General features: G+C 43.8%; 1 protein-coding gene across 1 annotated transcript in view; it reads right to left on the reverse strand.

Moving 5' to 3' along the window:
• Positions 1 to 9,194: 9,194 nt before the first annotated feature.
• The window catches only part of KIF6 (kinesin family member 6), a 295,241-nt gene continuing 280,384 nt past the window's right edge, over positions 9,195 to 24,051 (reverse strand). Inside the window, exons 21-23 of the mRNA XM_015425506.1 lie at positions 19,358 to 19,447; positions 15,692 to 15,798; positions 9,195 to 9,236 (exon numbers count right to left, since the gene is read on the reverse strand). Coding sequence (XP_015280992.1) covers positions 9,220 to 9,236; positions 15,692 to 15,798; positions 19,358 to 19,447 — 214 coding nt within the window. The 3' untranslated portion in view covers positions 9,195 to 9,219. The remainder of the gene's footprint in view (positions 9,237 to 15,691; positions 15,799 to 19,357; positions 19,448 to 24,051) is intronic.

The following is a 24,051-nucleotide window of genomic DNA, read 5'->3' on the forward strand; positions in this document are numbered from 1 at the left end:
TAGGGCTTTTTAGCTTAGAGAAACAATGACTGAGTGGTGACACGATAGAGGTTTACAAAATGATGCATGGGATAGAGAAGGTAGACAAAGAAGTACTTTTCTCCTTTTCTCACAATACAAGAACTTGGGGCTCTCAATGAAATTAATGAGCAGGAGGCTTAGAACAGATAAAAGGAAGTACTTCACCCAAAGAGTAATTAACGCATGGAATTCACTGCCACAAGAAGTGGCGGCGACTACAGCTTCAAAAGCGGATTCGATAAACATATGGAGCAGAGAGAGGTCCATCAGTTTTTTAGCCACAAGGCATAGATGGAACACTATGTCCAGGGCAGAGATGCTCTGTATTCTTGGTGCTTGGGGGGCAACAGTGGGAGGGCTTCTGGAGTTCTGGCCCTATTTTTGGACCTCCTGATGGCACCTGGGATTTGGCCACTGTCTGACAGAGTGTTGGACTGGATGGGCCATTGGCCTCACTCAGCATGGCTTCTCTTATGTTCTTATTCAAGCCTCCAGATGCAGCCATCTTGGCTCAGAACCAGTACTCTGAGGCTGTCGTCAGGGGACTAAGGAAGAAAATGCTGAAGCTGAATCCAGACAAGACAGAGATGATGTTGGTCAGGAAGGCTGAGACTTTATAGGGATTTGATCCATGTGTCCTGGATGGCTTTTGTTAAGAGCTTGGGGTTGCTCATGGACCCACCCTTGGTGTTTGAAAAACAAGTTGATGTAGGTGGCCAACAGTGCCCTCTGTCAGCTGCATCTGGTTCACCAATTGCCTCGTTTCTTAGATTCTGCCAGTCTGGCTATGTTGATCCATGCTTTTGTAACTTAGTGGTTAGATTACTGTAAAATGCTCTACACTGGGCTGCCCTTGAAAAAAACCCAGAAACTGCAGCTAGTTCAGAACACAGCAGCCTGATTATTATCAGAGGCTAGCCAATGGGAACATATCTTGTTCATCTTAAAACAGCTACGGGGCTGTCAGTTTGTTTTCAATTCCAGATGCTACCTATGACTTCTAAAACCCCTTTGACCGGCTCCTCCCATATGACCCTGTACACCAGCTATGGTCTTCAGACTGCTACCTACTGGCTGTTCCCCCCCTTAAGGGGGCCCACCTTCCATCAACCAGGGCCCCTGACCTATCCATTTTAGTTCCCTCCTTGTTGAAAGGGATCCCTGAGGAGGGGAAGGTAGCAGCATCATTAGAAATTTCCAGAAGGTGCTGCAAGGCTATTTATTTGCCAGCACTTTTAGTGGGGGTATGAACTTCAGGCATTTTTTTTTTGGGGGGGGGGGTCCTGGAGTTTTATTCTATTGGTTTCAAATTTAATGGTTGAATAGTGACTTGGAAGCCACTTTGAGCCATAAAGAATAGTGGGGTATAAAGACTTTGATAAATAAATCTCTTATTTGAGTAAAAACCCTGTTTTTGGAATTTCATCCAATCCTTCCCAATTGAAAGTGAACCTTGAGTCAGGCGCAGCACCGGTCCTTGTTTGACATCACTTAAAGTTTTCACACTTGAAACCAATGACTGCTTGCTCATGCAGAAATGCAATGATTTCTAATGACTTTTGACAGGGTTATTATCTCTGATGGCAGGAATAAACTATTGTGTTAAAAGCATAGAAAAATAGCAGGCACCACAAATCAATTAATGGAAAATAAAATATACCATGCAGATTTTTTTTTAAAAAAGACTCATGGATAAGATGTCCTGAGGGTGGTTGAATAATCAGGTTGCAATAGAAAGAGGAAAAGGGGATTTTTAAAAAAGGATCAATTGTTTATGCAAGACAGAAAATGAAGCATAAGATACATTTGGGGATAAGATATTTTGCAGCTGATCTATGCTAGAGATAAATGATATGTCACAGGCACATTATATCTTCTTTAAATGCACATATTTTTATTTTTTCAGGCGTACAACGCAGTGGCAAAGACAATGCACTTCTGAAATTTTGAAGACTAGTGTATAATGAGCTAGTCAGAATCATAGGTTACTGTAGAAGAAAATGTCGCAGGGTACAAGCTACAAAAGGATTGTGCTGAAGAATTTTACAGTGTATTGTGTCCATGGTGTACTAAAATAATATTTTGCTGTGGCCGCTGCTACAAAAAAAGGGTTTTGGATACTGCCATTTCATTGCCTAATATGGAATTCCCACATTGATCTGGAATACCAGCCCTCAGCTGTATTGTTGTATAGATTGGATTTGCACCTGCAAAATATTATCATATTAGGTAATTTTGTTCTAAACCTAGAGTTTAATGTTAGCTTCTCTCCAGGGTCTCAGGTAGAGAAAGGGCTTTTCTAATATAGGGTACCTGGGACTTTTTGCACACAAAGCACATGTGCTGCCTCTGAGCCACAGCTATGTTGTTTATTTATTTACTGTTCTCCCTAGTACGGTGACTGTCCCCTCTACCATATTATGGAGAAGAGAGTATTTCAGCAAATAGTTTTTCTCACTCCTGCATGACACATAATTGCTGGAATTTTTCTCTATTACACAATTTCTAAAGTAAACAGAGATAACCCTCCTCCTGCATACAGATAGTTGTCGTTTTAGAGTAAATATGGGAGCTCATGTACCTCATACAGATATGAAAGTTCAGAAATGTCTCAGAAAAGAGAGGTGCCAATCTTCTCCCCTCCCACTGCATTGTCCCCACCGTCTTGACAAGCTGGGTATTAGCATAGTGCAGGCTCCGCCCTTCACATGCAAATGTGCAGAAATCAAAGTGGCACATGACTGAAGTAAGTACCAACTGGATATTCCCTGGGTTTATGGTGCTAACCTGAATTCTGTGGCCATGAGTCTTGACAAGGCTTTTCCTCAGGACATTCCAACAAGCAACATTAAGCAAACAGAAGGCCTTACACAGCTGCAACAGTTTTTTTAGAAACACACACCTACAAATAGAGCTAAGGAAGGCTAAACTGATGTTTGGTTAGTTTAAGGCTATTTACTTCAGGATAAAGAACATAGCCTATAATCTCAGTTTCCTGATAAAGCCTTTGCTGCCAACCAAAACATAGCAAATGGAAATCAGGAAAAATGTCAAATCTGTATGCAATTGAGGCAAATATGAAAATAACAGTGAAGGTACAATGCAGAGTGTTGCTGGCTTGATTTTTGCAGTCAGATTTTTGGCGTGAAAAAATATCTACATCTAGGATTGTTGATTAGCCCGTCTAGTGTAGAAGTGAGTATCAGACTTAGATATTGGGAGCGTTGGCGCAGGCTGTAAATGCAGCCTGCTTTAACATCTGGTCGAACATCTGTTTGAGCCCCACCGTGGCCGGAGTGAGCTCCCGGCCTACGTCCCAGTTCCCGCCCACCCAGCAGTTCAAAAGCCCGTTAAAGGGCAAGTAGATAAATGGGGACCTACCCTTAGTAGGGTAGGGGGCACCCCCTCGTCCTGAGGAGTGTGGTGTGCGGTGGTGGTGAAGAAACAGCGATGATGGCGGCAATGGCAACGGCGGAATCCTGGCAGCAGAGACGAGGTGGCGTAGCACAACGACGAAGCCAGTAGAGTGACCCCTGGTGGCCTGCGGAGATACAGCAGACAGCGGCCGTCGCTAGCAGCAGAAGGCGCGGAAGACGTCATCTCCCGGCGCGGCGGAGCCTACTGGACAGAGCCGAGGCCAGGAGAGACGAATCAACACGCCGAGAAAGCTGCTTCGCCGGAGAAGCGCCACGAGAGAGACGTCCTGCTGACCAAAGGAAGACAGCTGAGAGCCGAGGAAGCCGGAGGCCGGAGGCCAGAAGGGAGAGCCGCCACCACCGGGGTGCTAGGTAGGCTGACCCAACCCCTGAGAATGTTCCCATAGTTAGGGAATTACAAAGTGACTAGCACTACAAACTGTAAACCGCCCAGAGACCCCCATGGGGGGGTTAGGGCGGTATATAAATCGAATGATAAATAAATAAATAAAAATAAAATATATAGGTTCACGCTCAGCCGTGAAGCTCTGTGGCTAGCGCTGGGCCAGCCACATACTTTCTTTTTCTTAACCTGTTTCTCAGGATTGGTGAGAGGATACAATGGGTGAGAAGAGAATCATGAGCTCTCTAGAGGTAGGGCAAAATAAAAATATGATGACCTCCTCTTAAAATTACATCATGCTTCTCTTCCTCTGTCTGTGTTTATACCTTACATCTTTATATATTATTAACCTAAGATGAGAGCCAACATGGGTAGTAGTGAGTGCTGGACTAGGTTCCAGGCAACTCAAGTTCAAATCCTCACTCTCAGCCTAACATACTTCACAAGGTTGTTGTTGTGAAGATAAAATGGAGGAGGAAAGAATTACTTCAGCCACTTTGGGCCCCAGAGGGTAGAAAAACAGGGTGCTGATACCTAAATAAGAAAAATAAGCATATATTTAAAAATGTAAACGATGAATGTGATAAATGTGTGAAAACAGCCGCTTTCTATTGAGTGTATATGTGGTAGTACACTCAGCTTGCTTGTATGGGATGAATGTATCTTCACCAATTACACGTGTGTTGAGCACCATCAGGTCACTCCCAAGTTATGGTGAGCCTATGAATTAATTAATTATACCTACAGCACTGAAAATTGGTTTTGACACTGTGATTTGAACACATCTGGGCCAATCCAGTGGAGTACTAGCAGCTCAGTTAGAATGCATTCCACAGGTCAGAAAGATAGTACAAAGTCTAAGAGGACACCAGCATGGCTAACAAGAAGGGTGAGGGAAGCTATTAAGAGTGAAAAAAGGCTCCCTTCAGAAACTGGAAGGCTTGCCCAAATGAGGCAAAACAAAAACCAACACAGGTTTGCGCAAAAGAAATGCAAGCAGACAACTAAGGATGAAAAAAAGGATTTTGAGGAATGTATCACTAAAAGCATGGAGACTAACAATAAAGAATTCTTTAAATACATTAAGAGCAGGAAACCAGATGGCACAGACGGGATGATGCTGTTACAGTCTTGCAATGTTTGAGGGTTTACTTGAGGTTTGGTCAGTGTTTGAATGCTGGCATTGATGGGCCTTTGGTCGGATCCAGCATGGCTCTTCTTATGTTCTTACTACTTGCGAAGATGTGAGCTCCTGAGAGTGCTCAAATAATGTGCGTGTGCATCTACAGGCATTAATAATCAGTTCCAAGAGCACTGAGGATGGAATCCCCCAACTGGTGGCTGGGGGAAGCTTCTCATGCATAGCATGTGATTTAAACACATCTGGGCCAATCCAGTGGAGTACTAGAAGCTCAGTTAGAATGCATTCCACAGGTCAGAAAGACAGTACAAAGTCTAAGAGGACACCAGCATGGCTAACAAGCAGGGTGAGGGAAGCTATTAAGAGTGAAAAAGGCTCCCTTCAGAAACTGGAAGGCTTGCCCAAATGAGGCAAACAAAAACCCAACACAAGTTTGCGCAAAAGGAATGCAAGCAGACAACTAAGGATGAAAAAAGGATTTTGAGGAATGTATCACTAAAAGCATGAAGACCAACAATAAAGAATTATTTAAATATATTAAGAGCAGGAAACCAGATGGCACAGACAGGATGATGCTGTTGCAGTCTTGCTGTTTGAGGGTTTACTTGAGGTTTGGTCACTGTTTGAACTGAATGCTGGCATTGATGGGCCTTTGGTCGGATCCAGCATGGCTCTTCTTATGTTCTTACTACTTGTGAAGATGTCAGGGTTGTGCATGCAGAACCTGTTTTTAAAGCTAAAATCATACCAACCAGCTTTTTGACAGGGAAGTGAAAGGGTGTGTTTATGGAAGCGGGGGCTAAAACCTGTTTCCCTCATCTTCTGCTAAAAAACATAAAGACCAAACTAGGTGTGCAGGGATGTCCTTGTGTATTTGTTCAGATGCAAAGCAGGAGGTGTGAAAAGAATCTATGTTTAGCTTTGTTTTTACCAAAAAGCAAGAGTAAATAGATTTGGGGAACATGTGGATATGTGTGTACGTGTGTTAAGTACCATCAAATCACTTTCAGCTCATGGTGACCCTATGAATGAGGGGAACCAAATCCAAAACCAATCTCATCCCCTGTTACCTCATGCATATTTCTTGCCACCTGGTTTACTTGGAGCCAGGCTGGAAGAAAAATCATTCAAACAACAAACCACAGTGAAGTAGCTGGGGGTGAGGGTACTTAAGTGGGAGGGGCTGTGGTTCAGTGGTACAGCATCTCCACACAGAGTTCTTTGGCAGCTTGCTGATGGTTGGGTCCACTGCTGCTGACCCCTTCCCACACACCTCTCCTGCCACCTGCTCCCTGCCTGTGATCTCTGAGAGTTGCTGCCAGTCAGAGTAGACAATACTGACTTTGATGGACCAAGGATCTGATTCAGTATAACGCAGGTTTATGTGTTCTTTTCACCTCCCTTCATCCCTTTTGCCATTTGTATTGCAGTAGTAAATGGTTCTTAAGCAGTGCTGCCACCAGCATACCCTAAGGCGAGGCAGCTGTCAGGGCCCAGGGCTCATGGTTGTGTCCACTGCTGCTGACCCCTACCCACACACCTCTCCTGCCACCTGTCCGCATGCCCTTTTCCATCTGTTTGTTTGACATGCTCTACCAGCCATGTTTCCAGCTGTGCAGCATTAGTAGGGGAAGGCATGTGATGCACAGAGACAATGCTGCTGGTCTTCATGGCAGCAATACTCTCAGCTGCACGCACCTGCCAGTGCAGTCGAGGAAAGGGTGAGTAGGTGGAGCAGGCAACTGAGCATGTGCAGTGGGAAGGTTTCGAGTGGGGAGAAGATGGGGGGTAGAAAGGTATGAGGGGGGCCCCGATGGTGGGCAGACTGGAGCCTCTGGGGCCTGTTTGTCCAGGATCCCTCAAAACCTGGAACTGGCCATGTTCTTAACCCTTAGGATTTTTACAAACAGTTCCTCTGAGTAATCACTGTTGCATACATGTTAAAGTGGGAGTTATTGAGATTTCTGGTAACTGGTTGTCATCTTGCACGCCACATCTTCTTGCCCAGGGCTTCTCTGCAAACAAGGCATTTGGAGTCAGAGTGATTTGCCCTGGCTTGAAACGATAAGCAATATTTACCATATTGACAACTGTACACAGCCATTTGTTTGATATCGTAACTGTTGGCTGGCACTCAGCATGTATGAGGGACTATTTACTTAGGACAACTTTTCCACTGGTGATTGAACAGACCGAAATACAAATATAAACTTTTGTTCAGGGTGTGCCTTCTGCTTTGCAAGCTTTGGGGCATTTTCCAAGGATTGTACAAATAATTGATTATTTCTGTACAGGCCACTAAGGCCGCAATCTTACACGCCACTACTTAAGAGTAAGCCCTAACGAAATCAAAGGGACTTCTGAGTGAATATGCATAGGACTGGTAGCCATTTATCCCACAGGAATGGCTGAAAAAACCTGAGTGGGTATTCACTGAAAAATGGAGAACACATTTCTTATTAGCATGAATGTCAGATACACCCCTTTCTTGCCAAGCTGTACCAATGAATATGCAATAAGGCTTTGTTCATATTTAAGGCAATCTCCTTGTACAAACTGATCAGAGTGTCCTGTACCTTAGAGCTAGCAGTTCTCCTCCTTAAGTATGGGAACGTGATCAGCATGGAGGCCTACAGTGACTATGAACTCAAGAACGGCACACTTTCATTATAATAATATCCAATTAATGTAAGTCGCCTGCAGGTTCTCTTCTTCAGACTGCCTCTCCAGCTGCTCTCCCCCTGCCTCCCCTTGGCTCAAAACAAAGGCAAATGTGTATTTTGAATCCCATTAAGAGGTAAATTGCTTTTCTTTTTAAAAAGAGGTGGGTGGGTTTGGATCCAAAGTGCTTCAGTTGGAGCTCTACTTGAAGAAGGAACTTTCCCGCCGCTCCCTTCCAAGTGCAGTCCTGAAACACTGTCTGTTAGGCTCAGGGGCTCACAGAGTCAGCGCTGAGCATGATGTGGAGGAATACTGTAGGAGAGAACTGGCAAATGTCACCAATCCCTCCTTCGACTGCTGGAAATGCCCTTCTGCCAGTAGAAAGTCACCCATGGGTCCAACCCAAAAATTGGTCTCAGGACACTTGCATAATGCCCCTGAAATAAAGTATCTAAACAGATATGACTATTCCCCTTTTCTCGCTGTCCAACTGAAAAGGTGTTTATTTTCCTTTTAGTCAGTCCTACAAGTAAACACATTTAGGAAGCTCACTGTAGTAAAGTCTTTCAGAGGTAAAGCTTTTCTCCAGTCACTTCAGACTGCAGATTTTAAAATGAGGAGAAAATCAGCAACAGCTTTAATTTTTTTTACGCTCTGATTAATTTCCAATGTGTGGCAAGTGAAATTAGTTTGATGGTTCTACATTTAATAATTATAGGTAATAAAAATATTTTCTTATATAAGAAAATCAGCACAGAAGTGTCCGAACTTGTCCATGAACAGAAGGAAAGCAGGTCCATACAGATGCAAGATCCAAAGATCCTAGTAACAACCACAAAAATTTTTGACACAGAAAAAGAAATAAAAGATTTGGAAAAATAATCCAGTAGTTACAATCAAGGATATGTCCCAGTGCCAATTCACCAGCTAGCACTTCATGGATTGTACTTTGACTGACACCCTCATTCTTTCGTAAATAATGAGTGATGAAATTTCAGTTTATGATGAAGTTCAGGTTTTGTAGTGTAACTCTTGATCTCCAAAGACATGAATGATGGCTTTAAAAAATGGAAAAAAGTTTGCTGGCATTAATTAACAGCTCTCTAAATGAAGTTACATGGGACAAAATATTTTCTGATTTTGCACAGTGCTTTTGAGCTCATGCAAACCAAAGCTGAACAAAGGACCCAACAAAATGTGCATATCCAAACTGTTGAGGATTAGGCAAGCATTCCTTCAGAATCAAGGGACAGAAAATCTCCTGGCAAAGAATTATTTTGCTTGTGCTAGGAACAAAAAAGCATTTTTAAAATCTGTTAAATAATCCTGACATTTATAAGCCACATAACACGGCCATCAGATTCCTAATAAACCCACACTAGGGGTTCCTGTTTGGTGTTGCTTGTACTTTGCAGCAATGAAAACAGTGAAGACGTGTTGGACACCATTTCTTGGGGGGGGGGAATGCTATTTGTCGTAAATTTAGCTGCAGCTTAAAGATCCACTGGTTCTGGTCCTACAGCTGTTCTCTTCAGTTTCACAATTTTGAGATGGCAGATAGTTTCATAATTGAAAATTCATTTGTTCCTCAGTCCTGAAATAGAGAACGGCAAGGTTATTAGGAAAAATATATAACTACCAGTTTGTCAGTGTCTAGGCAAAAATATATATTTTAGAGAGAAATACTTTGATCAAGGAATTTTAAGGCCACCTTACAAAGCCCAAACCTGATGTGCATTATTTTTATATGCCCTTAGACTGTGTGAACCTTGTGTTCTATCCTGGAGCGATGGGATGCTTCAGTGCTACTTTCTATGGTTTCCATGTTTCCTGTCAGTAAGACATTGTATGCTGAATGTGATGGAACATTTAATACCTGGATACACAGAAGTTGTTCAAAATTTATCCAAAACTCAGTTTTAAGTAACTGTGTGCTGCAACAGACCACTTCCATTTTGCACTGATTGGTGGACTAGATAGCCATTTCTTCCAAGATGCATAATTTCAAAATGCACACATACATTCTGAAAACAAGGGGGGAAATCACCCCTTTCCTGTTTTTTCCACAGACACCCAATTTGGGGAGGAAACGGACATATATACAATACTTAGTTTCTTATAAAAGCTAATTTTACTGCTTTACCAACGTAAAATGCATCACTTACAACATATAAGATTGTACTAACTTGTCCCATTCCCACACTTATTCTGCTCTACCACCATACCTTCTCTCAGTCTCTTTCTCTGTCCCTTCCCACTCATTCTTTCTGCTTTTCCTTTCTTCCTCCACACACAACTACGGTATTTCTCTCTCTCTCTCCCCCCTCCACCGCGTCAGTCTTTTTTCCCTGTTTCTCTCTCCCCTCCCCCATGCCATTATTCTCTCTCCTTTTCTCTTCGTCCCCCATCACTGCCCACTACTGGATCATCCATGGCTTGAGGGGCCTGTCTGCAGATGCCGGGTGGGGGTGTCTTTCATGCCTCATTCTCCTGGCCTGCCCTCCCATCAGCCTCATCCCAGCTTTCTGCCCAGCCCCATTGCCACCTGCTCCCTCACTGGGTCCAGGACCAGCTAGCTGCAATGTGGTAGTGGGAGAAGGCCACCCAGAGGTGGCAGCAACCACAGAGAGCTGCCCGGCTTTGGCAGCATGCCAGCCTTCTGAGAACCAGTGGTGGGAGAAGGTTGTCCGGCACCGGCAGCAGCCACAGAGGACCATTCAGCTTTGACAAAGCCCATCGGATACTGCCTGACACCAATGTAGCTGGCCTTGCAGGACCTGCTGGAGTGGGCAAGCGCAAGGGTAGTGATGCCTTTGGTCCTGGACAGCTCCCCAACTTCTGTCGGCTTTCCTCCTGGAATTAGTTTAAAAGCTGCTCTGCCACCTTTTTGATATTAATCACCAGTATTCTGGTTCCCTTTTGGTTCAAGTGAAGTCCATCTCTTTTCTGCAGGTTCGGCTTGTCCTTTGAGGTCCTGGCCTTTAACTGTCTGCCTAGTAACCTTAATTTTTCCTCCAGGGCCACACAACTACATTTCCCAATGTCATTGGTGCCAACGTGCACCATGACTACTGACTCCTCCACAGCACCATCAACCTATCTAGACAGCGCAGGATGTCTGCAACCTTTGTACCAGGCAGACCAAGTCACCATGCAGACAAAAGGCATGTCATGTACCCCACTCTCTATATTCATAATGATTGAATTATGCACTACCAGAAGCCCACCTCCTCCCAGCCCCCCAGGGGTATCCTTGGTGTGAGAAGATACTGGTCCCTTCTAAAGGATCATACCCCTCCACCTCAGACTGATGCCTTCTGAGCTCAAGACTCTCACTCACCACAACAGCAGAAGAGCTGTCAGCAGAGAAGTGGGACTGTTCTGGTAACTCCCTGAGGGTCTCTTCCCTAAACCTCTCTCTCTCCCTCAGCTTCTCCAAGTCAGTAACCCTAGCCTCAAAGGACTGAACCTGCTCCCTGAAAGCCACGAGCTCCATGCAGCAAGCACACACCCATGATTTCTACCCAGTGGGTAGATAATTGTACATGTGCCAGTCTCTTCAAAACACTACATAGCCCCCACTCCCCTGCTGGCAAAGGATGGGGCCAGCAATCAGCCCCAGGAAAACAGACCTTGCTCAATGAGCAACAAACCAGACAAAAGATCTAAAAAGACCCAAACAAAAACACCATCTCTAGCAGGCTTTTTCTGACCCACTGCACTGCAGTTTGCCATGAGCTGAAGACATAAATCCATGGTGATGCTAAAAAAGAGGAACTTGCCCATTCTTCAGTCTTGCTATGCCATCCACACCCAGGTTTACCTGCTGGCAGCCACTGATATTTGAACAAAAAGAGAATTCCATAGTAATAATTAACTCACATAGCAAAGGGAATATATGAATGTACATACTCAAAAAACTGCCCTTTTTACCTATAAAGTGAAATGTGTCAACATACTATAATAACCTCAAGGCTAACAATTGTAGCAAATTAAACCAAGAGAATTTGATTGACGCATAGTGGCCATGTGATTATGTAGTACTATACTGCCAGTTTTAATTAATCTTTGTTTGCATAGCTCAGAGCTTCAAATGATGATGAGCTAGATAATCTGCAGTTTGGACCCCTTACAGTGGGTATTTTCCACTACATTACTTTCAATTTGCTGCGCATTCCCATGCTAATGTCTTTTCTATTTATGCAACTAATGTTCCACTCCACTGGGTTCTACATACATTTTATTCTCTTTTCTTAGCTAATGCAACATAGCATATCTGGGCTACTGATATCAAATGGTCATTTTAAAAGTGTTAATATCAAAAGATGAATAATTGTGGAAACCGTAATTTCCTCGTTTAGCTTAATTGCACAGATAATGTTTGGACAGAACCATTATTTTTTCTTTTAGAACTTTCTGTGAAGAAAACCACATTTGTAGGGGTTATGGATTGATTTTGCTAACATTACGGATTGTGGACAACTTTTTATGTGGAGGTATTGTTCCATGGAACACTACAGAACAATTACTGTCTATAGCCCTGAGCAGCACATACATACATACAACATGCATTTACATCTCATACAATGGCAAGAGGTAAACTGCAACTCCACGATAGAAGCATAGCCCTTGGTAGCTTCAGTTTAAAGTTAGCTCCCTGGCAATCTATCTGTTGCAACCCCAACAGAGGTGGCATTAAACTTTAATCCATCTACTATCTTAAAAGGTTAAGTAGGAGAGAGTTACTGTACCTAAAGAAGCATGCATATTACTGCCTCTTCCATGTTGTGGCTGCATGCGCCCTGGATTGGAGAGCAGGCTTTCTTAATCCTCTGATGCTCACACCCATGGAGAGACTGACACTTGTGTGATAGGAGGACAGTCCCTGGCATAAAAAACAGGAGGCAGGGTCCCCAATACCCCATGAACAAACCACGCCCGGTTTTCATACTTTTTCCCTTTGCGGAAGTGCTATATTCACAGGAAATGTGTTAAAGCAGTCCATAGGATCACTCTGATTCTATTATATATTGGGTGAGCTATCTAAGCATAGAGCACAAAGGTCAAAACGGCCTGTTCAAAACACTGAATGGGTTTGATGGTTCAATGTCAGAAAAGGTTTTTACAGATTAAACATCTCAGCCCAGCCACTGTCTGCAGAGATTTACCATCATATGTTGTTATTGAATATATACAGGTTATCTAGAAACAGCCCAGTCAGGCTTATTAAGGCTTGATTTTCTAACGGCAAGAGTTGCCTTTGCCACTTCCTTTGAATTAACTCTAGTCTCTCTACCAGATTTTCTGGGCTGTGCTGTCATTTGGTGAGTCACGGAAAGGTAGTCTCTTATCATTAAGATGTACCCTTTTATAACTATGAACTAGGAATTTTTAAAAAAGAGTCTCTTTAAAATTTGCTGGCTTTATTCTATAGTGGCTTGATAGGGAAATACCATACAAATTCAACATCATTATATGTTCAAAAAGGAGCTTGACAACAAGTTTACTAAATTGAGACATATGAAAACACAAAGCCTATGCGAGCAGAATATTTGTTCTAGATGGAGGAAGGTGGCTGGCTTTTGCAGCCCTTGTGTTTACACCTGACAATTATTGCTGATAACCACAGAGATAGACTAAATCTCCGCTGTGGGATAATGCTAACACCATCTGGCAGGTGCTGATAGCTTGCTGAGTAATGCTGTCATCAGCACTGGAGTGGTGATGGAAAGTTATTGCTTCACTAATCAGAGCTGTTTTCATCTGCTCAGTATAATTTGTTCCTCTCACTAAAGAATCACTTTTACACAGAACGAATCTTTCTTTTTCCTAGGATTAATAACTTCCTTGTTACCTTTAGGTGCCACTGTTGTCTATTTAATAACGAACATCTTCTAGTGCTTGACAATTTTAGTTACCTTTGGAAGAGAATGAAATGTTAAACATTCATCACCTAGAGGCTAGTTCTCATATAGTCTGGGCATCGAGCATATGAATTTGATCAAGGGTGGGAGTGAGCCTGGGCATCCTTCTCCACTGCATAGGTAAAGGTAAAGGTTTCCTTTGCTCGACAGCTAGTCGAATCTGACTCTAGGGTTGTGGTGCTCATCTCCGTTTCCAAGCTGAAGAGCCAGTGCTGTCCAAAGACAATTCCGTGGTCATGTGGCTGGCATGACTAAATGCCAAGGTGCACGGAACGCTGTTACCTTCCCACCGAAGAGGTACCTATCTACTTGCAATTTCTTGCTTTCGAACTGCTAGGTTGGCAGGAGCTGGGGCCAGAGACGGGAGCTCACTCCGTCATATGGCACTCGGGTCTCGAACTGCTGAACTACCGACCTTCCAGCCTGCCGTTCAGCGTCTTTACCACTTGAGCCACCGCAGCTCCACTACATACAGAACTATTAACAGGAACCACGACCTATGCCAATAAGTTCATCTACAAGTTAGACATGTTCACAGAATCTGAGCCTTCTTTTATCACAAGGGATGAATCAAGTGAATGGGACCTGCTTTTGCAGACATTTACATACATGGCTTCCAGTGCACATTAATAATGCCAAATACAACATGGGGAGGTGTGGAAACGTAAGGCACAGTGAAGAGTTTTCTTCTTCCTCCCCATTGCTTCGGACGCTAAACTGGCAAGAGTACTACAGGGAGGCAGCACCAGGTGTGGCTTGCATCTGTTGTCGCTTCCAAGCCTGCCTGGCTTCAAGAGGTGTTCCCTCCTTCCTCTTGCTGCTGCCACTTGGAACTGGTGGGACTGAATGGGGTTGGGGAAGTAACCACTTCGCCCCTATTCTGCAGTCTGCTGCACTACAGATGATACAGGAGAAACAAGAAGAAAGGCTTGTATATGTTGCTCTGGCATTTCCCTAGCTCTATGCTGATAGGTTAAATAGCCAGTGCCCTCCCTCCATCCCTCCTCCTTCATACAGGGGCCAAAGGAGGAACAGTTCTGGGCATGTCTCAGTCTCCTTTCCCTTGCCTTTGTCTAAAACTGGACACTTTACATATTTTGTTTTATTTTACCAAATGGATGTGCTGCTTTTCTGCTAATCCACTTAACAGTCAAACTGGTTAACAGGACAATCAGTATCTATGTTCACTAACAACCATTTATTGGTGCCCTGCCCTTTGAAAAGGGAAAGCACCAGACTACTTGGTGGATGACATACTATGATGCTGCCCAGGCAAGCAGGGGGACATTTGGGGCTGGCTACTTAAAGCCAGCATTCTTTCACCTTCCTCCTTTTTCTGCTGGAAAATCTGCCCTCCCCCCCTTTAAGTACAATATGAGATTAGCTGGTGACTTCTGGATCACAGGAACTTTTTGGATCTGTCTCTGATTGGCCTGGATCTGTCTCTGATTGGCTCTTTTAGCCTGCTTCATGATGCGGAGGAGTCTATGCCTGGTCAGAGAAGACTGGGAAGGCCCTAACTAAAGTGACAGGTTTCATGCTGGTACACTGTTATGTGAATCAGATTGGAAAGCACTTTGAAGTATCTTAAGAGAGGGAGACATAACCAAGTTGGACATTTCAGGCTGTCCAAATTCAAATGCCTGGAGAGGGAACGTTCTGGGTGCTGCTGGTTAATGCCTGAACCTTCATGTTAACAGACACAGGCCTTGATTGATAGCATTTCCCTGTACAGTCCTGATGTGCAGGCAGGGGCAAGTGATGAAGAACTATGTAGCACTCTAGCCTTGGAGTCAGGGTGGGATTACCCACACTAACAGGATGCCCACACTAATAGGGTAGTTTACCTATTACTCTTCCTTTCAAATAATTAGTAAAGCCTTTGTGTAATTTAAATTTGGTGTCTGTGTCTAGGGGACCAATAAAAGCCATAATCAAGTGCACTAGAGAAAGAGCAGCAGCACAGCTAATTTCAAACTGCATGAAAGCATAAAACAGCTGCAAGTAGCAAATCACAGAACATACCACAAATGCTATAAATGAATGAGACTACTAGATACACTTACATCTACAGGACTGCATAAGACAGACAACTTCATCAACTAGTGCACTTAACAAAGTTTACCTTTCTTTTGCTGGAGATTCCGCCTCGCTCTAATGAAAGCTAGAATATCAGCATCAGTTTGGTGGTCTCCTGTGAGAGGGATGGATGAACTTGAACCTGGGGAAATTCTGCAATAATAATACATTTAAGCTTTTAGCTGAATCGGTTTATTACTTTAACTTCATCATTTCTCCTGTTTAAATGCTGCATGTTCAGTAATCTCATTTCCAGACACAGGACTATGTGACCTCTGTTTATTTGGGGCTCAGTACTAGTACCTGGGTTTTATTTATGTGTTGTGTGTGTGTGTGTGAGTGAGGTACCACCAAGTTGCTTCCAATTTATGGTGATGTTATGAATTAAAGACCTCCCATTGCTAACAGTCTTGATCAGGTCTTGCAAACAGAGGGCTATGGATTCCATTATAGAGTCAATCCATCTCATGTTGGATCTTCCTCTTTTCCTGCTGCCTTCAACTTTTCCAAGCATTATTGTCATTTCCAGTGACTCATGTCTTCTCAGAATGGGAGCAAAGTATGATAACCTCAGTTTGGTCATTTCACTGTTGAAAGTTCAGGTTTGATTTGATCTAGAACCCACTTATTTATCTTTTTGGTGGTCCTTGCTATCTGTAAAACCCTATTCTACCACCATATTTCAAATTAATGAACTTTCTTCCTGTCACCTTTCTTCATTGTTCAACTTCCATCTATAGCAATGGGGAATACTAGAGTATGAATTAATTTGGATCTTGGTTGCCAGTGACACATCATTACAATTAAGGATCTTTTCTCGCTCCTTCATGGCTGACCTCCCAGTTTCAGTCTCCTCCTGATTTCTTGGTCACAGTTTCCCTTTTGGTTGATGAGGGAGACAAGAAATAGAAAGTCTTGAACAGTTTCAATTTATTCATTGTCAACCGTAAAGCTGTGTAATTCCCCAGTAGTCATTACTTTTGTCTTCTTGATATTCGGCTGTAATCCTGTAATCACTAGTTGTTTCAAGTCTTCACCATTTTCTGCCAGCCAATGTGGTGTCATCTGCATTTCTCAAATTGTTAATGTTCCTTCCACCAATTTTCACATCAACTTCATTTGCCTGTGCTACAACTTGCCTCACTATTAAAGCAACTCCATTTCTTCTGTGTTTGTCATTTCCCCAGTAAAACTCTTCATTATTCTCTGAAAATGTCTTAATCCGGTCCATTTTAGTTCACTCACACCCAGATCTGCAGTGTTTAAACATTCCATTTGTTACTTTAATCATTTTGAGCTTACTTTGATTCATACTTCTCACATTCCATGTTACTATTAAATGTGTTGAACAGCTTTGGACTTTCCTTTTGCATCCATTCACATCAACAACTGAATGTCTTTTCGGCTTTAATCCAGTTGCATCGTTAAGAGTAGTGCTACTAGTACTCATCCTCTGCTCTTCCTCAGAAGCTGATTGAGTCATATCTGACCTGAGGGTCCTGTCTTCCAGCACTATATCTTTTTTGATTTTGGATGGTCACATCATAGGGTTTTCAAGGTGTGAGATGATCAGAAGTGGTTTACCACTGCCTTCTTCTGCGCAGCACTAACCAGGTTTAGCTGAAGTAGCACTGCCTTTGTCTATGATAGCTCCTCTGCCAGTGTCACCTTCCACTACTGCTGCTGCTCAGTAACATAAAAACATCCCTTCAAGGATTCCTCCACCCCCATCACCATTGGGACTGTCCGTTCCCTTCTACTGATGTGGCCCTTGGCTTCTGAAGGGGGTGGGTGCATCTTAGTGTGGCGTCTCCGCTGTGACCGTTCCACCTTGAGTGACTCTGCTAGGTGTTTAGCCTCTTGACAGTCTAAGCTCCTTACAGTATCGCTTTCAGCTTTCCTGACACACACAAACTCTCTCACCACATTAAGATGTGTGCTCAAGATGGGGTATCATATGTTAATTTATTAAAGTATAGGTAGTGTGCTTTTTGCTGATGCTTAAAGGCGGCCTACAATTTTTAAAAACACTACAAAGCTAACAACAGTTGCTTTGGGGTTTATATTCCATAAACTGTAAGCACACACTTAAAGAATAAACAGTACAACCATATCAATTCAGCTTTGAACCTAGCAATAAAGAATGAATGGCAGCCTAACAAGCTCTTAATATGCACTAGCAGCAACAACAGGGGCAGTTTGTGTGGTGGTGGTGGGGTTACAGATACTGCTACTGAGAGCCACTGAAGGGAGAAGGGTTTTGGTGCCTTCACTGGGCCACATCCAGAGGTGGTGGAAGCAGTGGGCTGCTCCTGCAGCAGTGTGCAAACACATGAGTGCTGAGTGGACAGTAGTACCTGGTGTGATTGATGTTGCTTCCTGGCTTCTATCTACTCACTGGCTGTGTGCCTGTATGATGCTGTGGCGGCACCCCTGCTGCCTCTATTGCTGCCTCCTATTGTTCTCTAGTAAAGACACCAAATCCCTTCAGTGGAGTTCAGTGGCAGTTGCTATAGTGCATCACTGGAAGATTCCTTCCGACGGTTCATCACATCAGTTGCCCCTGAGCAACAACTAAAACCAGAAAATTAAAGCAGTAAAAACGCAATAAAAATGTGTAACAACTGTATTTAACGGAGCATTAAGGAAGCATTAGACCAGAACAAAGGCAGCTATTGGAAAGCCTGTGGGAAAAGAGAGGTTTTCACCCAGGGTCAAAAGCTCTGTAAGTTAGATGCCAGGTGAATGGACCAAGGAGGGGATTCCAAAATCAGAGCACCACTGCTAAAAAGGCCATGTGTCTGATAGCCATCCACCTCACTCTGAGGATGGAAGGATGCAGAGCCAGGTTTCTGTAAAAGCAGGATTCAGCGTAATTTCAGGTCATACATTTTCCCTCTGTTTTAAACTAAACACAGTTTCATTTAGTTTACCTATATTCTAAGAGGGAAATTAATGTTTCCTAGCCACTGAAAATGCTGGGGAAATGACATTTCCTAGTAGCAGCTGCAATCACATGAAGAATGTCATCAGTCTTGTACAGAGCAAAGGCAGACACCACTTGGTCTTGAAAGGAGTCTATTAAATGGTGTTGGTCAATTCATCTCTCATAGGGGTTGTTGCAAACAAGAATAGCACAATTATTAAACACATTGCATGTTAAGACCTCGATCCAAAGGTGCTACACATGTGCTCACTACACAGCTGGAATTCTTCTGACAATGCTCACAGCAGAAACTCTGACAGCTTCAGAGAAAAGCTACTTGTCAAAATGGGTAGTGGCTTGCTTTTTTGGCAAGATCTGCTGTGCAATGAAAAATTCTGCCTGATTATAAACAGTGGCGTTGAGATCGTCTCTTTAACAATGGAAAGAAGAGGCAGATTCACAGACTATACTTCCTGGGGCCCTGGAGGAATAGAAAGATAAATGTCCAATCTTTCCTTTCTTTAAAAAAAATAAAATGCAGGGTGGAAATGGAATGATATCACAGCCTACACAGACTTCCCTTTCACTACGTGCCACCAAAAAGTATGGCTCTGTGGCTGATGGGAAAGGACTTGGACAGTCTTTGTTCATGACTCCAGGGTTGCTGCCGAACCCAAGGTTATGGAAGCAAAGGCAGGAGAAAACAAGACACGGCAGCAGGCTGGTACATTGACAGAATGTGTGTATCCCTGCTAACTCATCAGGCTGACGGCAGATATGGCATACCTTGCTGCTGAAGCTGAGTTGCTGAGGTGACGCAGGCTGCTTGTCACTGAAGATTCCTCACTGAATATGGCTTTGCTGTTATATGGAACCCTAAGGACAGGAAGATGATGCAAAATCATGCAGCATTTAAAAATGTTATTGGTATCCAGGGGTGAAAGCCCTACTAAAATAATTATGCATCCAATTCAGATGATGATACCTTTAGGCAGGGCCACAGCTAGTGTGGGGACCATGGGGCAACACCCCCTCCCAAATTTGCAACACACCCCCCATCTGGCCAAGGGAGAGGTCGGGGGGGGGCAGGCCAAGAAGGCAGGTCTGGGGTGTGGACCCCAGAGGCAGGCTCTAGTTTGCCACCCTGTGATGCGCCAGGGCAGGGCAACTATGCAGAGACCGTTAACCACGCTCGTATGCACCTCAGCTTGCCAGGTCACTGGGAAAGGAGCTCACTCTGACAGTGAAGCCATACCGGCAACTCCAAGAGCAGACCTGAGCTCGGTTTTTTTGGCCTGGGCAGAAACACTAGAAGAAGTCTCCACTGCCGGCTTTCCATCCCCTGACGCAGAGGCTCAGGTATGGCTAAAGCTGGTGGGGGCCAGTTGGGGAAGTTGGCAGCGGGCTGGGCCTTCTTTGCCTCCTGGGAGGTGTTGTGTGCTGCTTTCTCTATGGCAAATTTGCCAGAGGCGCGGCAGTTTAGAAGAACCCTCATCTGTCTTGCTGTGAACACATGGCCTCAGTGTGCAGACAGGCCAAGGAGGGTGCCTGCTCCTTTTCTTACCCCACGGTGCTTTCAATCAACCAATTAAATTAAATTTTCATTTTCCTTTTAATAAAAACCTTTTTGGTTGAACATCTGCCTGGTTTGAGAGTCCTCTGAAGGGAAAACCCCTGGTATACATAGGTGAAGAATCCCATTTACCCACTTCTCGCTCTGTCTCCTTTGCTAATCCCCCCACCCCCCCAACTAAGGAGACTGCCATTTTGGGTAACAATGCTTTGGAATTCACTTTCCAGTGTGAATGTCCTCTATCCATAGTGCATTGCTTATTCTAACCTGCATTTCAATGAGCACCTCCAGCCACATTCTGGCACAACTACTAATACGTAAATACCTTTTCCAGGCACGATTACAACTGGATCAGGACAAATGTCCTTAGACATAATATATGCAGCAATGATTTCTGCCTCCATAATCTAAATAATGGTAACAATAACAGCAGGCTTCATAATTACTAGACACTTCTAAATGTATACCCAATACAAAAGGAATCTGCTAATATTCATATAATGACCTGCAAACAAAAAATACAGTGTTCTAGAGAATAAACATGCTGCCGACCCACTAGCATAAACCTGCCCAATAAGAAACAGTTTCCTGAAAGTCCAAAAATCAGGTTACTATGCAATAAAGTAGCAAAAGGTTTCATAGGAGTGGGCTAGCCACAGAAAATGCACTGTCTCTGGTTCTTTACAGATCAAATATTAGTATCCTTTGCAGAAGCGTGGTAGATTATTATAATTCTGTAGAACAACATAATCTTATATGATATATGATGTGCTTGTCAGTATTTCAAGCATTAATTTGGAATCTGAAGGTATCATGAGCCAAAATGTAACCACTAGATGGCGAGCTTGAAGTGTTTTGAGTTTGAGTTTAAATTGGTACTTCTTGCAAAGAACTTTCAAAAAGAGAATGGAAAATATCCTTTCTATGCATTTCCTCTCTTAACAGTGTCAGGTGGGCAGTCACAATAGCCAAGAAACCATTTCTTCTTGGCTGGAAGTGTCACAGACTTTTGACGCTACCAAGGGGAGACGTTCCCTGCCAACCCAGCTGAGATCAGGAACAAGCCCAAAGCCCTAAAATATCTAAGAGGTGATTTATTGTCATGTGGAAGACATCTTTGTCTCTGGTCCACAGGGGAGACTCTGTTCAACAGACAATGTGCAAAGGTGAGGCCAAAAAAAGTGCAGTAATTATTTAATACCTAATCCCCAAAATGTTATTTATCACATGCTTTCTAATTGTTGAAGAAATCCCCCTGATGAAAGACCACATTTGGAATTCTCCTTTATTTCTTTATTAAAACACTTATACCTTGCACTTCTCCACCATCAATGAGGTTCAAGGCAGTTTACATATGGCCAAGCGTGCCTTTTGCCAGATTCAGTTGAATAGCCAGCTGTGGCCTTTCCTGGGCTGAAAATATCTGGCCACTGTGGTGCATGCTCTGGTTACATCTAGATTAGATTATGCTCTAATCAATGCACTCTATATGGGGCTGCTATTGAAAACTGTTCAGAAACTCCAGTTGGTACAGAATGCTGCAGCCAGGATATCGACTGGAGTGGGTCCTAGGGACCATATCTCTCTAGTCTTGGCCAGTGTTCCCTCTAAGCTGAGTTGGTGTGAGCTAGCTCACAGTTTTTGAGCCTCCGGCTCACACATTTTTGTCTTCGCTCAGAAAGGATGGCGCCAGAGCCAACTAATTTATGCAGCAGCCAAATCACTCGCTCACAACTTTCATGCCAGTCGCTCACAAAGTAGACTTTTTGCTCACAGGACTCCACAGCTTAGAGGGAACATTGGTTGGCCCATCTACAGTGGCTTCCAATTTGTTTCTGAGCACAATTCCGGGTGCTAGTCTTGACCTTCCAAGCCCTATAGTGTTGGGGATCAACATACCTGAAGGACCCCCTAATCCCTTACAAACCTACCTGACCATTACGGTAATTTTAGAAGGCCCTGTTTTGGGTGTCCCTGCCTTCTGGATGAGGAGAGTTGCAGTCCAGGAGAGGGCCTTCTTGGTCATGGCACCAAAGCTCTGGAATTCTCTCCCCAGGGAGATTTGTATGTCCCCTTCTGTTGTCATCTTCCACCAGTGAGTAAAGAATTTTTTGTTTCATTTGGTATTCTCTCAATGATTTATCTTTCCTGACCAATGTTTTTGTGTTTTGTATGTATTTTAAACTTTTAAAAGTTGTTTTAATAATGTATGTTGGGAGGGGGTTGATTTTAGTGTTTTTATAATGTAATTTTATTATATATGCGTAAGGGCAGAAAGACTGTATACAAGTTAGGTAAATAAATAAATAAATACACTAGTGAGGCAAAATGCAGCTAAAACATACAACAATCACATCCAACAAGACTGTGGTACCAAATTGTCTAAAAATCCAAGCACCCTTCCAAAACAGTAACATCCTCAGATATTGCCAAGAGATTGCCTTCCAAAACAGCAACATCCTCAGACATTGCCAAGACACTGCCTTACATTGCTTCTGGAATAAGGCCAGTGTCAATGCTATCCTATCTTCCTCCAAATTATTCCATAACACTGGCACTGCTGCTGAAACAAGAACAAACAATGGCACCAGTAGACCAAATAACTTCAGGGGAACAGCTCACTGATAGACAAAAGCTCTGGCAGAATCTGTGGTAGCACACTGGCTCCATAGCCTGAGAGATGATCCTTCAAGTATGCAGGTTGCAAATCACATACGAATTTGAAGGCTAAAATTAGGATTTTGAATTGGGTCTGGTATAGCACTGATGTACTTTATTCTTTGGACTGGACTCAATTGAGACTTTTCTCGAATTGACTTGTAGGCCCAGATTTTTTAATAGTGCCAGTGTCTTGGTGATGTTTGAGACCAGGGCATTCTGGGAAGGCGCTACCAAAAGCCAATCGTCGATATAGGGGTAGATGGAGATACCCCGGGGATGAAGGAAAGCTGCAACCACAATCATAGTCTTTGTGAAGACTCTTGGGGAGCTGGACAGGCCGAATGGCAGGGCTGCATACTGGTAATGCTGTTGACCAATCATGAAGCATAGGTATTGGCGGTGGGAGGGGTGGATGGTGAGGTGGAAGTACACATCTTGGAGGTCGAGGGTGGCCATCCAGATGTGTTTCCGTAGGAGTGGCATAATCTGCTGTAAGGACACCATGCGGAAGCGATGGTAGGTTACAAAACAGTTCAGTGCCCTTAGATCTAAAATGGGTTGAACGCCTCCATCTCTCTTCGGGACTCTGAAGTATCAGGAATAAAATCCCGTCCCGTGGAGGTGTGGTGGTACCTGCTCGATGGCTCCCTTCTGCAGAAGGACGGACACCTCTTCCAGGAGAGGTGGGGAAGGGGGTGTGGAGATGACCACAGAAATAATGGGGTTCTGGTGGAATTGGATACGGTAGCCTTGGGTCAAGATGGACAGCACCCATTCGTCCGAGTTGATGTGATGCCACGTATGAAGGAAGGGTGACAGACCGGTTTGAACTGACTCGGTGACAGGGAAGTCAAAAGCTCTGCTTGGAGGGTTTGACCTGTTTGGTACGGGAAGATTGTTGCCCAGATCCAAACCTCGGTTTTTGGTAGGGAGGTTTTTGACCTCCCAAAGACGTATGCAGTCTCCATTGTCTGTCTGGAGACTGACGACTTGGTGCACGCCTCTGCCAAGACCTTGACAAGGTACGGGGATGGTATTGTTGTCTCGCAGAGGGTGACACTCCTAGAGCTCGAGAAGCCTTTATGCTCTTGTCTAATTCTTGGAGTGTGGAATCAGTAGTGGTGTTGAAGAGGCCAAGGCCGTCAAACAGAAGATCTTCAACATAAGACCTGGTATCCAAAGGGAGAGTCGTATTGCGGAGCGAAGAATGCCTCCGCAGTGCTATAGCAGAGGCCATCGTCCTGGA

Source organism: Gekko japonicus, unplaced genomic scaffold (genome assembly GCF_001447785.1).
Source record: "Gekko japonicus isolate JY-2015 unplaced genomic scaffold, Gekko_japonicus_V1.1 scaffold506, whole genome shotgun sequence".
Taxonomy (NCBI): Eukaryota; Metazoa; Chordata; class Lepidosauria; order Squamata; family Gekkonidae; genus Gekko; species Gekko japonicus.